Source organism: Ornithorhynchus anatinus, chromosome 1 (assembly GCF_004115215.2).
Source record: "Ornithorhynchus anatinus isolate Pmale09 chromosome 1, mOrnAna1.pri.v4, whole genome shotgun sequence".
NCBI classification, from domain to species: Eukaryota; Metazoa; Chordata; class Mammalia; order Monotremata; family Ornithorhynchidae; genus Ornithorhynchus; species Ornithorhynchus anatinus.
The window spans coordinates 4,052,291-4,068,689 of NC_041728.1; the positions used below are offsets into that span (position 1 = coordinate 4,052,291).

Below are 16,399 nucleotides of genomic sequence, written 5' to 3' on the forward strand. Positions count from 1 at the left end.
TATGTGCAGAGAACTGTATTAAGCGTTTGGAAGAGTACAGTACAACAGAATTGGCAGATATGTTCCCTGGCCACAGTGTCGTAACGGCCCCTGATTCATTCATTCATTCATTTGCATTTATTGAGTGCTTACTGTGTGCAAAGCACTGAACTAAGCACCAGGGAGAGTACAATATAACAATAAGCAGACACATTCCGTGCCCCAAACGGGCTTACATTCTAGAGGAGGAGACAGACATTAATATGAATAAATAAATTACAGGTATGTACATAGTCTGATACTAAATTCATTCATTCACTCAATCGTATTCATTGAGCGTTTACTGTGTGCAGAGCACTGTACTAAGCACTTGAAAAGGACAGTTCAGCAATAGAGCCAACCTCTGCCCTCGCCGGGCATGTACTGATAATAATACTCAAGAGGACATGGAAATAGATGGGTTCTATTGTAATTCATCCCCAAAACCCTCTGTTTGAAGTTATCTTCAGTTCTTCCTTTTTTTTCCTTCCACCTAAAGTGTTTCCTCTTGTGGTAATAGTCTTATTTCTTTCAGCCGAGGTGCTTTGCCTTCCTGGAACTTACACTCTAAGAATCTAAAAGTCAAGAATAATACTAATAATTGTGGTATCCAATCTCCAAAGTCCAACCCAAATCACATCTCCTCCAGGAAGCCTTCCTGGACTAACCTCTCATCTGTCTACCCTGTTCTCCCTCCTTTCTGCGTCACCTATGTACTGAACCCCAAAGCCATTCGACTATGTGTCCTTCTATTGCTTCCCCTAACTGTAATTTAGTTTACAGCTAGAGTCTAAGCTGCTGATTTTCTCATACTCTCCCATGCTCCGTGCATGGTAAGCGATCCATCAGTGCCATTGATAATATAATAATAATAATTATGGTATTTGTTAAGCACTTACTATGTGCTAGGCATTGTACTAAGCACTGGGGTGGATACAAACAAATCGGGCTGGACACGTTCCCTGTCCCACATGGGGCTCATAGTCTTCATCCCCATTTTACTCCCAGGTCTGTGATTGTTATTATTGGTGATTAGTTATTAGTAGTAGAAGTAATAATGTTCACTAGAGTTATTATCTAGAAATGATCTTCCCATACACGAAAGCAGCTTACAGGGAGGTGTTTCAGTCTTCCTCCTTTGAGACAGCATGGCACAGTGGGTAGAGCACCGACCTGAGAGTCAGAAGGTCATGGGTTCCAATCCCGGCTGTCACTTGCCTGCCGTGTGACCTTGGGCAAGTCACTTCACTTCCCTGGGCCTCAGTGATCTCATCTGGAAAATGGGGATTGAGACTGTGAGCCCCATATGGGATAGGGACTGTGTCCAACCCTATTTGCTTGTCCCTGGCACATAATAAGCACTTTGCAGATCAGCCCACAGAGATGGGCCTCACACTTCTTTCTTCCGGTAGTCAATATGCCTTGCCCTTGGCCTCCTTGCCCCACCCACACGTCACCTTTGATGGTGGGAATTTTGGCTCCCATCGCTTCTCCATTCTAATTGGACAGGCATCCCTTTAATGTCTGGGGTGGCGAGGGCAACCTTGTTTTGGAGCAGGTGGGTAGGTTTTTGTATCTGCGTTTACGGTGTACAAATAATAATTATTAGTCTCAAAGAGAGATTAGCTTGCCATCGAAACTGCATTTCTCGGTCCGATTCCTGGTCCGTTCAGTAGGGCATTCTGTCTGTGAAAATGGCAACAGGAAGCATGGGGAAACACATGTCGGTGGCCCTGAGAACATCGGTCACAATGTTTAGGGAGGCTTCGTCCCTTGTTTTCATCCCTTTTACTGCTGGCCTCATTTTCCTTCTCTAGCAACCCATTTTGGACAGCTCCCCTGTGAATTGATCCTAAGCCCTCTGGGAGCTGCTGCTCGGTTCATGCCCAGCTACCCCAGCCTGAGAGAGCAAATTCCAGATTCTTGCCTCCCAGCGGGTGGAGAAGTGTTTCCTTTCGTTGGGGTTGAACCTGCCAACTCCAAGCTTCAGTGGGTCCCCTCTAATCTTAATATTGTGATTCGGGTTGCAACAAGCCCGGGTTTCTCCTGCTCGCATCCTTCGTGGTTGAAAAATCACATCTCCCCGATGAAGCATGGCCTAGGGGATAGAACCCCGGCCTGGGAGTCAGAAGGTCATGGGTTCTAATCCTGCCTCCGCCACTTGTCTGCTGTGTAACCTTGGGCAAATCACTTCACTTCTGTCTGACTCAGTTCCCTCATCTGTAAAATGGAGATTAAGTCTGTGAGCCCTGTGTGGGACAGGGACTGTATCCAACCAGAATGTCTTATATCTACCCCAGTGCTTAGAACAGTGCCTAGCACTGAGTAAGAACTTAAATACCATAATTGTTATTATTATCTCCCCTATTTCCTATCCTTTCTGGGTCACCGATACATTTGGATCTCTACTCTTTAAGCACTGGATATGCACCCCACTCTCAGCCCCACAGCACTTCTGTCCAAAACACTTATTTGTTTTAATGCCTGTCTGTCCCTCTCGACTGTGAGCTCGTGGTGGGCAGAGAACATGTCTCTCAACTCTGTCTATATTGCACCCTCCTAAGTGTTTAGTACACTGCTCTGCCTACTGTAAGCACTCAATAAATGTCATTGATCGATTGATTTGTAATGTCAGCAGTTAGTCTTTCAGCCTTTTGTCTTTCCAGACTTGAAATCCTTAATAATTTCAGCTCATCCTCTTTTGTTTCTTTCCTTATGGTATTTAAATGCTTACTACGTGAGGCACTGTTCTAAGTGCTGGGGTTGTCGGGTCTTACGTGGGACTCACAGTCTTAATCCCTGTTTAACAGATGAGGTAAATGAGACCCAGTGAAGTGACTTGCCCATGATCACCCAACAGATCAGTGGCAGAACCGGGATTAGAACCCAGGTCCTTCTGACTCCCAGGCCCGGTCTTTATCGCCTAGGCCACGCTGCTTCTCACTGGAGAGCTTCCCTTTCCTCAATCTGCTAGCTTGACCGTCTCCATCGCACCATGTTCCACAGGGCAGGCTTCCCGTGGTTTCTGTAGAGTGGACAGAGGCCCTCTTCCCTCCCACCCTCCCGCTTTTTGTTTCACATTTCTTCTAAAAATGTCCAGCCCGCCATTGTCCTGTCTTTAATATGGCTTCAATTAAATTGTTCTTCTGGAAAGGATCAGGGAATGAGTAGAGAGGTGAGGGTCCTGATCATTTCTCTTTGGCGACCGCAGACAACTGTTTTGTTCCGAGTGTGTCTCGTGTCTGGAGCAGTTTCAGAAGAGCCCATCTTTTGACTTAGCATCTTAGCAATTTCCAAGACGCTCAAGTGGCAAAAATTGCACAAAAGATTTGGGCCTGTTTTATATCGACGTGGCATCAATTGAAGCCTGTTCAAATACTTTTAACGGAGCCACAGAAATAAATTTTTATTCCGCACATTCGGGACTTGAAACAGCATAGGCCTAATGAGGTAGCGGGCAGGAAAAAAACTTGAATCTACCCGATCTTCCTTCCTGGTTAGATTTAAATAGGATTCTGGATCTGTGAGGGTTGTAAGGGCCAACCAGTATCTATATTTTTCTAATCTGTTGATCAGAGGACCTGTAGAAGAAGGTGAGGAGTTGTAGCTTTGGAAAGGACCGATAAGGCATTGTAATGGGGTTCAGAGACCACCCCCTTTCGTTTTCTGAGAGGGCCTATTTAGGAATACATTTCTCACCCTGAAAAGGGAAGGGGCTAGAGAATCAAACAATCAGCCATATTTATTGAGCATTTGGTGTGTGCAGAGCACTGTACTAAGCACTCGGGAAAGCACAACAGAGCAATGAACAGTGACATTCCCTGCCCACAACATGCGTACAGTCTAGAGGAGGTGCTCCATCTTTACTTTTATCGATCAATTTCATTATTCATATATTCTTTTTTTTCGGATCCTTATGATCATTCATTTGTTCATTCAATCTTATTTATTGAATACTTACTGTGTGTAGAGCACTGTACTAAGCATTTAGGAGAGTACGATGCAACAAGAAACAGACACATTCCCTGCCCATAACGAGCTTACGGTCTAGAGCGGGGAGACAGACATCAATATAAATAATAAATTAAAGATCTGTACATTAGTGTGTGACAAAAGTAGGAGGAAATGTTGATCATAGAATGGCTTTTTCGGCCACTCTTGCCACCATGACTGGCAACTCGCCATAATAATAATGATGGTATTTTTCTAGCACTTGCTATGTGCCAAGCACTGTAATAAGCACTGCGGTGGGTACAAGCAAATCGAGTTGGACACAGTGCCTGTGCCGTGTGGGGTTCACAGGCTCAATCCCCATTTTCCAGATGAGGTGACTGAGGCCCAGAGAAGTGAAGTGACTTGCCCAGGGTCACACAGCCGACAAGTGGTGGAGCCGGGTTTAGAACCCATGACCTGCTGAGCTCCAGGCCCGGGCTCTATCCTCTGCGCCATGCTTCATCCGTGGGTTCATTTTCCAAGATGGGCACTAGACCTCTAGGGTCGATATACATGGGTTATTTCGGAGCAGATTTTCTAGATCCCACGATTTTCAAATACCCTCTCGAAGACAGTGTTGACTTCTAATGGGAAAACCAGACGTCCACGTAGTTTGAATCAAAACCGTTGTCTTAAACGATTCGGAGGCTTTTCCCCCTTTCTAACAAACTTCCGCTTTGTTTTTTGAAAGGGGCCAATAACATCCGGAAATATTGGAGCCGCTACTACCAAGGATCCCAAGGGGTGATATTTGTATTAGACAGCGCATCTTCCGAAGATGATCTGGAAACGGCCAGAAACGAACTGCATTCGGCTCTCCAACACCCTCAGTTGTGCACTTTGCCCTTTTTGATACTGGCCAATCACCAAGACAAACCCGCCGCTCGTTCCGTACAAGAGGTATGTGTCGCTGGCTCGGCCTCACCGCCTCATCTGGAAAAATCACCTATTTGCTCATTCCACTGATTTGAGGCTTCTCACACCGTGTCACCTTGGTTTTCCTAGAAAGCTAGAACATTTAACGTTCCCATGCGAATATAATTCTGATGCTTTCATTTATTCCTGTTCCAGGAATTAAAGCTATTTCTAATTACCTAGCTAGCATCAAAGTTACTGACGGGTCTTGGTATACGGTGTTTTCCGCTGTTTCTTTTAAACTCATAATAATAATAATTATGGTATCTGTCAGTTGCTTACTATGTGCCAGGCACTGTACTAAGCACTATTTGCACAGCTCTTGAATTAAGGTGAACTATTTATGACTTAGGATGTTGTTTTTACTCCTTGGTCCATTGAGTAAATTGTCTCTCTTTGTGCAGTTTCCCAAGTAAAATGTCCAGCTCCATTGTGGTAAGGAATCTTAGAATTGTCCTCTTGCGATTCTGGATTATTGATGATTGACTTGTGAGGCAAGATATTCTGAAGTCACTCAGGTGTCTTTTTGACTTACCAAATTCACGTCAATCAGCAAATCGCATAACTCCGATAGATAACTTTCACAACCACCCGTTACCCTTTCAATCTCTCCTTAGATTTATCTTGAAGGAATCCTGTGGTATTTTGTCCGAGTCTCTTGTCTAATGTATTGGAGCATTTTGAAATTTCACCTTTCTAACTCCAAACTAGTTTTTCTAAAAGTAAATTTGTGTGTGCTCTGAAAATAGGATTTTGCTTGTTGGTTGAATCAGGCCTAGTCCAACCTGTACAGGGCACAGCCTGAAGAAAATGTGAGCATTGAATGATTTCAAATGACCAATAGTCACATATCAAAATTTGTGTTCATTATAACTTTAAATATTTGGATGTTGCCCCTCTCTCTGTCCCTCTCTCTCTCTCTCTCTCTTTTTTATAGGCAAGGTCTTTAAGGGTCTTGGGGACACAATTCCTCATGAGCAACTTTGCCCTGAAGTTTGTAGGTGGTATGGGGAGGGTGGGGATTTGCCTATTCTAGTTCAGGTCCTTGTGGGTATAAAATTGGAAGTGTATTCAGTAGTGTTCGAGCTGAGGTTGGACACGACCTATTCACATTTCACTGAGTACACGCTCCTGTGCTAGGTGTGTTGGGGAATTGTCTTGTCTTATGCCGTCGAGTCGTTTCTGACCATAGCGACGCCGTGGACTCATCTTTCCCAGAACGCCCCGCCTCCACCTTGCAATCATTCTCATAGTGGATCCATAGAGTTTTCTTGGTCAAAATATGGAAGTGATTTATCATTGCCGCCTTCTGCGCAGTAAACTACAGTCTCCGCCCTTGACTCTCTCCTGTGCCATTGCCGCCCAGCACAGGTGAGTTTTGACTTGTAGCAGATTGCCTTCTCGCTAGCCACTGGCCAAGCTAGGAAGGGAGTGGATAGTCCACTACTTTACTCTCCTTCCCTTAGTCGAGACTGGTAAAGGACTGGAAACTCTCCAGGAGCGACCCTGAGAAGAGGGTGAGGAATTACAAAGGATAAAAGACCTGTTCTCTCCTTCCAAGGAACGTAGAGTCAATTCCATTTATTTGGGTCACTTGCTGTAGGGTTGTCAAGTCCTGGGTAGTAGTGACTTTCCGATGCGTTCACGTGATGAGTCAGTCGATGACATTTATTCCTCTAAACTGTAAGCTCGTTGTGGGCAGGAAACATTTCGACCAACTCTGTTAATCGTATTCTCCCAAGCACGTAGTACAGTGCTCTGCGCACAGTAAGCACTCAATAAATACGATCGCTCGATCGCGTGCTTACTGTGTGCAGAGCACTATACTAAGTGCTTGGAAGAGTACGTTACAACAGAGTTAGCAGATACGTTCCCTGCCCACAGTGAACCGATAGTCCCGTGGGGGAGATGGGATGTTTGCAAAGAGGCAGGTTGAGAAGTTCTGTGGATTTTTTGCAAGTTGGACGCTATGCAGTGCTAGCATTTATTCTAATCCATCAATCAGCGGTATTTATTGAGCGCTTAGTGTGTGAAGAGTCCCCGCCTGGGAGAGTACAACAGAACAATAAGCAGTTACATTCCCTGCCCACATCGAGCTTACAGCCTTATAGGGGCTCCTAAGTGGACTGACCAGGTATCCTCCTTTGGACTTCATGCTAACAGTAATACACTTCATTTCTTTCTTTCTGTGAAGGTTTTGGGAGTGTTCCACAAAAAGTAATTGGTCCTCATAACAGTCTTGCCATATCCACCCAGAGAGCTGTGGTCTGGACAGAGGTGAAGTCAGAACCCTTGAGTTCTAAACCTGGCTAGGGTTCTGGTCTCTCTCTGTGGCCTTGGGCAAATCACTTAACTTCTCAGCATCAGTTTCCCTGTCTGTAGAATGGATATAATAGTACTTAATCACGGGTAGTTATGGTGATTGATTAGTTAATGGTTATGTGGTGCTTTGAAGATGAAAAGTACATTGTTGTTCAAGTATTCATCGTGGAGAAGGCCATGATTATGGTTACCACGCCTGGTCTGATTATAGACCCTTTTTCCTCACAATTGCTTTCTGGAGTGCTTCTGTAATTATTGAGCCCAAAGGTAACCTAAAGAATAGTTACACCATTCCATACAGAGAATTGGTTTTCCAGTAAAGAAAATGTTGGCCTTCCTTCTTAATTAGTCAGTATGCCAGACAAGACCCTAGATTTGGGATGCGACTCATAATAATAATAACATAATGGATAATATTAATAATTGTGGTATTTGTTAAGCACTTACTAGATTCCAGGCACTGTACTAAGCACACTGGGGTGGATACAAGCAGATCTGGGTGGACACAGTCCTTGTCCCATGTGGGGCTCACAGTCTTAATCCCCATTTTCCAGATGAGGTAATCGGGGCCCAGAGAAGTAAAATGACTTGCCCAAGGCCACACAGCAGACAAGTGGCAGAGCTGGGATTAGAACTCATCTCCAGGGAGGATTAGATACTGTGCAGTGTAGAAGAGGAAGTGATTACTAAATTCTTTTTTGTGCTTCTGAGCATGTCTCGTCCACGTTTACTAATGCCTTGGACCCGAACGAAACACGTTCTAGGAAAGGGAATTTCCCTTTGAGGAACCAGGAATCTTCATAGAGAAACCGACAGTTGCAAGTATTGCTTTGTCACGGAAAAGAATTTGCATTTTGGATGACTCAAAATCCCTATACCTGAAACAGGGAAGTCAGGAATATTTCTTTTCACTTGATCAGATCGGGTTTGCATTTTTCATTCTTTCTTCCTGTGGAGTTTGGCAACACCATAATCTCTGTCTGGCAAAAGGAAGTCTGAATTCTGTTCTTGTGTACAATTTTTTTTAGACACCCATGCTGGCTTGGCAGATGCTTATTGACAGTCGATCAATCGATGGTATTTATTGAGCGCTTGGGAGAGTCCAATACGATGGTGTCGGTAGACACGTTGCCCACCCACAAAGCCTACCTTGTTAGGGAATGGGAAACCAATATCATAAGAGGTATCTCTGCAGTTGGGGAAATCCACTGAAACTCTTTTTTGTGCTTGTTTTGCCGGGTGCGTGAGAAGAAACTTTCTATTCATCCCATAGCTCCGTGGAAATAGATGTCTCGAGAGGGAATGTTACTTATAAATGTCTTATTGAACCAGACATAGGAATGTACTTAGTTTAACATGAAGGGAAATCAGTCAGTCGTATTTACTGAGCACTTGACCGTGTGTATTCTACCATACTAAGCGCTTGGAAGAGTACAGTATAAGAGAGTTGGTAGACACGTTCCCTGCCCACCATGAGCTTACAGTCTAGAGGGAGAGGCAGACAATAATATAAATCAATAATTTACAGATACGAAATGATCCCAAGTCCTAGGCAGTAGCTTTCGATCTTTGATGGGCTAATTAGAGACAAACAGATGGAATTCATTAATTCATTAATTCAATCAATGGTATTTATTAAGCACTTACTTTGTGCGGACCACTGTACTAAGCTCTTGGAATATTTTGCTTCCTCATTTCCTTTCATAAACAATGAATGGGGAATTTTTCTTTTGCCCAAGTCACTGTCAGATAAAAAGGACCATCAGTTTCTAGAGCACCTTACTGGGAAGTGGACTGTAGCAGGTGTTTGTCCTTAGTTTTGGTCTTTCAGGAGAACAGCAGAGAAATGCGCTTCAGTAGACAGAACGGTGAACAATTCTTTGATGCAGTTAAGGACGCCGTGAGTCATAAACGCTCATTGGTGTGCGGGTGGGTTTTTTGTCTGATGAAATTGTTGCATCCCATGCTCGATGCATAACAGAGATGTTACCCAATTTTGTCCACCAACTTCAAAATACACATGACTGCGAGCTCCATGCAGGAAAGGGACTGTGTCTGACCTAATTAATTTGAACTTACCCCAGCACTTAGAACAGTGTTCGACAGAGAGTAAGTGCTTGGCAAACACAATTAAAAAGAAAATGTGTGTCCATCCCCTTTAAAAGGACCGATTGATGTTGCTTTATGTAGTTATCTCTGATTCGAGGAGCTGGGGTGAAACCAAAGGGGATGCAGAATTTCTACTCAAGTATTCACTCACACCAAAAGAGAATGAAATTCATCAGAGGAAGTAATACAATTCAGTATTATGACTGCTGGTTCCTCACGGAAGATGTTTATGCAAAACACCAAGTTAAGAAAGGAAGACGACATAGCCTATGGGCAGAGGGCAACCAGCCCATTCACTTTGGTTGCCATTTCAAAGAACGTGTGCAGGCTTGAATATTTTCTTCCTCTGTGTAACACGCCTAGATGGACCAACTTCGCGAAACAGAATCTCCGAAGATTGCATTTGTAAGACTGGATTTTGAGAGTGGTGACGAACTAATACTCATTTTGGTTCAACCCGAGCCTCCGAAACTACAGTCTTTATAAGCTGTCTGAAGGCCAAGCAACTTCTGCAACAGATGTTGATTGTATTCATTTTTTGGGAGGTGGAATAGCTGTAGTTTTCCAAAATCTGTTTCATGTTCATCGAGCCCTTTTTTTTTTCCTTGGGTGCCATGCCTTCAAACATCTATGGGCATTTGGAGTGGAAACCTCGACCTGTTTAAAATCAAGAAGAATTTAATTGGAGAAGCTATGAAAAGGAAAACTATAAAAATAATACATCAGTTTACTTGTGTTGAATTGTAATTGTATCTAATTTGTTTTACAACTCCCAGAGGAGAACATACTTCAGTTCTGAAGTTATTTAAGAGATCAGGGTGGGAGGGGTGGAGATGAGGGGGGTGGGATTTTATGAGAAGTTAAATTGATGTAGTAGTAGCCAATAAATGCAACCCTATTTTCTCTTACCCAGTTGCTGATACTGGCTCCATTTCTCGTCCTGGTGTTTTAAAATTTAAAATAAAGCTTTAAATTGCATCTTTGAGCGATAGATTTTTGTGGACATTCGAGAAGCTAATCCTTTTTTTTCCCCTGCAACAGCAAATGAATCAATATTTATTCCTCTTTCCAAATTTCAACTTTTCTAATATTCCAGCATTAAAAAATAGAGTTGCCATCTAACTTGGTTTTAATGTCAATCTCACTTGAGAATATGCAACATGGACAAGAGACGATCGGGGTCTTTGATGGTAGCACAAGAAACTTCCAGTTTCCAAATTGGCTCGTCGGCATTAAAGCTAGGATTTACTTAAAGCAGTGTTTACTATTTTTGAAATGATCCATTGAGTTTCTAAATGTGATTAGAGTTCCTACAGTAAAGTATTTGGTGATGACTTTAACCTTTATTCTTCTTAGGGATTTACTGATGTTGAAATAATGGAATTGCCATACATTCTTATCCTCCCTCATAATCCTTCTGTCTGTAAATGTTTAAACTTCCTCCGTTTCCAGAATGCTTCCCCGGTTGTCACTTTTTTTAATCTTGGGATCTTTTCTATGGAAGGGTGCTAGCGAAGTATACTCTTTTAAGGCGATGGCATCGGATAAGTAAGGGAATATTTTGCAAGATTTTTTCTGTTATAAATCTGGGTGTGCATGGGAAAATCAGCGTTTAAAACCGGTAAATATTCTGTTTCTTGCTCCAATTCACTGTGTAGCGTTCTCTGCTTGGAAGGAGAATCTATTTTCTTACTAAGTAATCTGTTGACCAATAAATCTGAATTGTAAATCATAAGAAGCTTCCAGTCATGGTGAACTGCTTCTTGGCAGCATTATAAGACCCTGTGATTTTATTTTACACAGACTAGTGTACATACCTATTGTGTGAGCAATTTGAATCCTCCCTTATGGGTCATACAATCATTTGAAAATGATATAAATGCTGCGTTCTATATTTAGAACGTTCACTGCAGAGACACATCAATTCTGTTTGGAGGTAAAATAGAAGAGCGTACAAAATGTGTTTTCATTTCTTGAACAGAATTTCCCTGCTGCATATTGAACAGTGATGCCAAGTTGAAAGTAAAGAAAAGCTTTGCGTCAGTCTGTAGCAGATATGTGTTTTTATTCTGAGGGTGACTTTTTGTTGAGAACCGTAAAATGACCAGAGTGGTCTATTAGCTAACATTTTGGTTCAGACCGAAAATATCAAATATACTGCGACTGAAAATACTAAAGGCTATCCAAAGTGTAACACAGGAAATATAGCTCTATTCCTATGTGAGAGGAGGGAAAGAGAACACTGTGGAAATGAAAGGAGTGTTTGGGATGAAAAACAGTTCGTAAAAAGTAATGGCTACTTAACTATGTAGTCAATAGTTGTACTGACTGGGCCAAGGCCCGATTAGGCATGAGTGCGTGTAGACTATTCAACAATCATATTTCATTGATTTAGAATATTTATAGCTAGAAGGGAAGGATTGCTAATGTTTCCATTCAATTGGATTCCCCTTTTAACCCTGTCAGGATCCAGTTTTATTGCTGAAGAATTATTCTGTAGTCCTCTTTTTACTGGTAGTAATGGGCCGGAATTGTATACGTGTTCCTCGTTTGGAGTACATTTAGTTATGTTTAACCCTTTCAACGTCTTGTAGTCAATATAAGCAGTCTTTTTTTTAAAAAAAGCGAATGCATTTTCAGTGCCATCGTTCTTGTCCTTAACGTTCCATTTGGCAACAGAAAGCTGAGAACACATTCCATGATCTACAAAGTTAATAAAAACACTTGTCCGGTTAAATTAATTTGAAAGCAGGCACGTAGTTGATGTTAGTTTTGCTTTGAAGATAAAAAGCACAATAAGTGTTGGTTATTATCATTATGATAATTATTATCATTATTATTATTACATAGTGTCTGGGTGCAAATATCTCCGGTAAGTTCGGGATGGTTGAGACTAATGAGAGGGGTTAATTTTTTGGAGGTTGGAGTCTGCCCAACACTCAAGGTTTGAGGCAAGTGACGTTGAGGTTTTCGTAACGCAAAAACCGTAGCAAGGTGTTTTCCGGTGTTCCCAGAATCGGCACCTTCACTCAGAATAAGCGGGATGTTGGCCTCCATGGCAGCCGGTACTCACTCTATAGAGACGTTATGGAAAGGGGAGAGCAAAAGACAATTTCAAATTTGGGGTGCGGGGAAAGGAAAGCGCAAAGTAAGCACTCAATAAAAATTATTGAATGAAAGCACTACTCCCAAAATAAGTATTATTTGAAAAAAAAACAAAATCCACCCCTTGTTTTGGGCCCTGCACAACTTAGAATGGCAACTTTGGATGTTCACGATGGGGTCGAGGGTTCAAGGCTGGGAAGGATTTAAAAAAGTAATCAGATTCCAGTATTAGAAAGTAAGAAATTAAAGTCTTCAGAAAGACCCAGAGGCCATGTTGCCCAATTATGCACAATTCTCTTGTGAAAAGGGGACAGATGAAATTTGAATAAAAAGTTCTGTAGACTGTCTTATGCAGAGTGTGTGTGTGTGTGTGTGTGTGTGTGTTGGGGGGATGCGGGGGGGGGGGGGGGAGAGAGAGAGACCAACCTGAGGATAAAGCGTTGCCGAGAGTGAAATTTCATGAGAGATGGGTACAAAAGTTACGAAGGTAAAGACAGGATGAAGCGATACGTGTCAACAACTATATTCAGCTGCAGTCTACTCCTAGTCTGAGAATCGGTAAGAAATCTGTGACAGTGTTAAGCAAAAACAAAAAAAAAGACATCCCTTATACTGCAAATGAAGTAATAAAAGACCTCAAGGGAATGAAACATGAAGGTGCCTGAAGACACTGAATTACAATTGACATCCTAAAGGCAGTTGAAGAACCAATTGTTAGAATGCCGGCAAAGCTATTCATAAAGTGCAGCAGACAGAGCATACCAGAAAGCTGAAACAATGCCCCGAGTTCAACGATATTGCTTCATAATAGAGAGGGAACCTGAAGAGCTATTGACCCTGAGACCAATTTCCAGGCAGCTGCACAGACTATAAACTGTAATTAAAGGTTCCGGCCACTAATCCCAGGAAAGCTAGACTGAAGCTAGCCGGTCTAGGAAACTGTCATGGATTAGGAGGATAATCCATACATAGGCATCATTTTAATCAATTTATTGGAAAGGCAGTAGTTCACATTTCTGACTAAATTGAAAGCATCAGGAGCCTCTTCAGCAGATAATTATTTGGAGATTTGTTAAGCGCTTACTATGTGTCAAGCACTGTTTTCAGCTCTGGGGTAGATGCAAGTTAATTAGGCTGGACAGAGTCCCTGTCCCTCATGGAGCTCTCAGACCTAGTAAGAGAGAGAACGGGTATTTAATCTCCATTTTACAGATGAGGAAAAGAAGGCACGAGGAAGTGAAGTGACTTGCCCCAGGTCACCGAGCCGGCAACTGGCGAAGCCGGGATTAGAACCCAGCCCAATGCTCTTTTATCTAGGCCACGGTGCTCCTAATTATAGCCTTTTGACCTTCCCCCTTAAAGGACCAAGTTTAATGGGTCTGGTCGTTTTTTTGAGATGTGCTAGAGAATCAGGGGCAGAATCTCTTGCCCGTCTTTATTTCTTTAAAAGTCCACAACAATTGTCTTTCAGTCAGCAGGATGAATGTCTAATAATAATAATGATGGTATTTGTTAAGAGCCTATCAAGTGCCAGGCACTGTACCAAATGTTGGGGTGGATACAAGCAAATCAAGTTGGACGCAGTCCCTGTCCCATGCGGGGCTCATAGTCTCAACCCCCATTTTCCAGATGAAGTTACTCAGGCCCAGAGACGTGAAGTGACTTGGCCAAGGTCAAGCAGACAAGTGGCGGAGCCGGGGTTAGAACCCATGGCCTTCTAACCCTCAGGCCCAGGCTTTATCCCATACCCCATCTACCAGGATGACTCTAAAGGCCCCCCGAGGAACCTTGCATGGAGAAGCAGCGTGGCTCAGTGGAAAGAGCACGGGCTTTGGAGTCAGGGCTCATGAGTTCGAATCCCAGCTCTGCCACTTGTTGGCTGTGTGACTGTGGGCAAGTCACTTAACTTCTCTGTGCCTCAGTTCCCTCATCTGTAAAATGGGGATTAAGACTGTGAGCCCCATGTGGGACAACCTGATTCCCCTATGTCTACCCCAGCGCTTAGAACAGTGCTCGGCACATAGTAAGCGCTTAACAAATACCAACATTATTAAGATCACAACCTTGGATCCCATTAGATAGCCCTTAAAAGTCGACACTGGACATTCCAATATCGTGGCTAATACGCTTCAATCAATCAATGAGTGGTATTTATTGAGGTGCAGGCCACTGCACTAAGCATTGGAAAAAAGTACAGTAAGAACAGAGTAGGAAGACACGTTTCCTGCCCACAACGGGGCAGTCGAGAGGAGGAGACAGATATTTCATATATATTTCATATAGATACATAAATTAAGGCTATGGATATAAGTATTGATGATCCGAGTGGGGAGGGGTGAATAAAGGGATCAAATCCAAGTCTTCTAAAGAAGAAGGAGTGGAAGCTGTTTGTTCTGTCAATGTTTCCCATTGATTCAGTCAATCGTGTTTATTGAGCGCTTACCACGAGTGGAGCACTTGGGAGAGTTGTTGTCGTCTTATGCTGTCGAGTCGTGTCCGACCCACACCGGTGCCGTGGACACATCTCCCAGAACGCCCCACCTCCAGCTGCGTAGAAGAGTACAGTATAACAATAAACAGACTCATTCCCTGCCCACAGCGAGCTTACAGTCTAGAGGGGGAGGCAGACATGAATAGAAATAAATAAATTAGAGATAGGAAAATGGGGCTATAGAGCCGGGCTGAATGAAGGGAGCAAGTCTCCCCTTCTTTCCTCTTCTCCCAATCCCTAAAACTACATGTAACATTTATAAAGCCATCTCCGACTAAGCCCTCATGCGCCTACTCCCTCCTGTGTCCTCTACGCCCTTGGATCTGTACCCTTTAAACACCCAAAACCCCACAGCAGTTATGTGTGTAGCTGTGATTTATTTTTGTCTGTCTCCCCCTCTAAACTGTTAGCTCCTGGCGGGCAGGGGATGTGTCCACCAACTCTGTTGTATTGTTCTCCCCCAAGTGCTTAGTACAGTGCTCCACCCCCCAGAAAGTGCTCAAAAAAAACCCTCAGTTGATGGATTGATACGCTTTGGAATGTTTTCATTTTTCCATCGTCATTACACGATTTCCCTGAAGCCTCCGCTCCCAGACAGCATCTCCGTAGGCAGCTGTCTTTCTGTGAAAGGCATGTGTGGGTTGGTGCCGAGCTACGATTTCCATATTCATTTTGGAAGAGAAATAAGATATCAACACGAATGAAAAATGAATGTCAAAATATTTGCCATTTTCAGAAAGCATTCTAACATCTCGATAGAAGAGCTGGGAAGAATGAGCTACTGTGGAAATTGAAAAAGGAGACTTGTTAGCCGTATTTAGGATGGTCGAGTCACAAGTCACCGCGTTAGGTAGGGATTGTCTCTATTTGTTGCTGAATTGTACTTTCCAAGCACTTAGTACAGTGCTTTGCACATGGTAAGTGCTCAATAAATACGAATGAGTGAATGAATAAATGAATGAACGAATGAGCCTTGCTCCAGTCTCAGAGAGGTTGGAACCCGCAACTTGTTACGAAGGAATTGATTAGCATCCTAGTGGTTTTTCCAGTCCTACTTGTACACTTTTACTCCACCAGTCGTGTTTCTGCTGGGACACAGTGTCCTGTGAGCAAAAGGAGTTAATCGTATTTATTGAGAGCTTACTGTGTGCAGAGCACTCAACTAAGCACTTGGGACAGCACAATATTACAGAGTTGGTAGACACGTTCTCTGCCCACAGTAATCATCCCACAGTACTGAGGTACATAGTCATAACTTATTTATATTCACGTCTGTCTCCCTCTCTAGACTGTAAGCTCATCGGAAGCAGGAAGCGTATCGACCAACTCTGTAATATATAAGAAGCAGCATGATTTATTGGATATAGCCTGGGCCCGGGAATCAGAAGGATCTTGGTTCTAATCCCCGCTGCGCCACGTCTGTTGGGTGACGTTGGACCTGACACT

At 43.1% G+C, this 16,399-nt stretch overlaps 1 protein-coding gene across 2 annotated transcripts in view; it reads left to right on the forward strand.

The window, feature by feature from the left end:
• Positions 1-16,399, forward strand: part of ARL15 (ADP ribosylation factor like GTPase 15) — a 389,668-nt gene that overhangs the window by 176,902 nt on the left and 196,367 nt on the right. For both annotated transcript variants that reach the window (XM_029066937.2, XM_039910995.1), the window contains one exon: positions 4,703-4,911. In XM_029066937.2, coding sequence (XP_028922770.1) covers positions 4,703-4,911 — 209 coding nt within the window. The remainder of the gene's footprint in view (positions 1-4,702; positions 4,912-16,399) is intronic.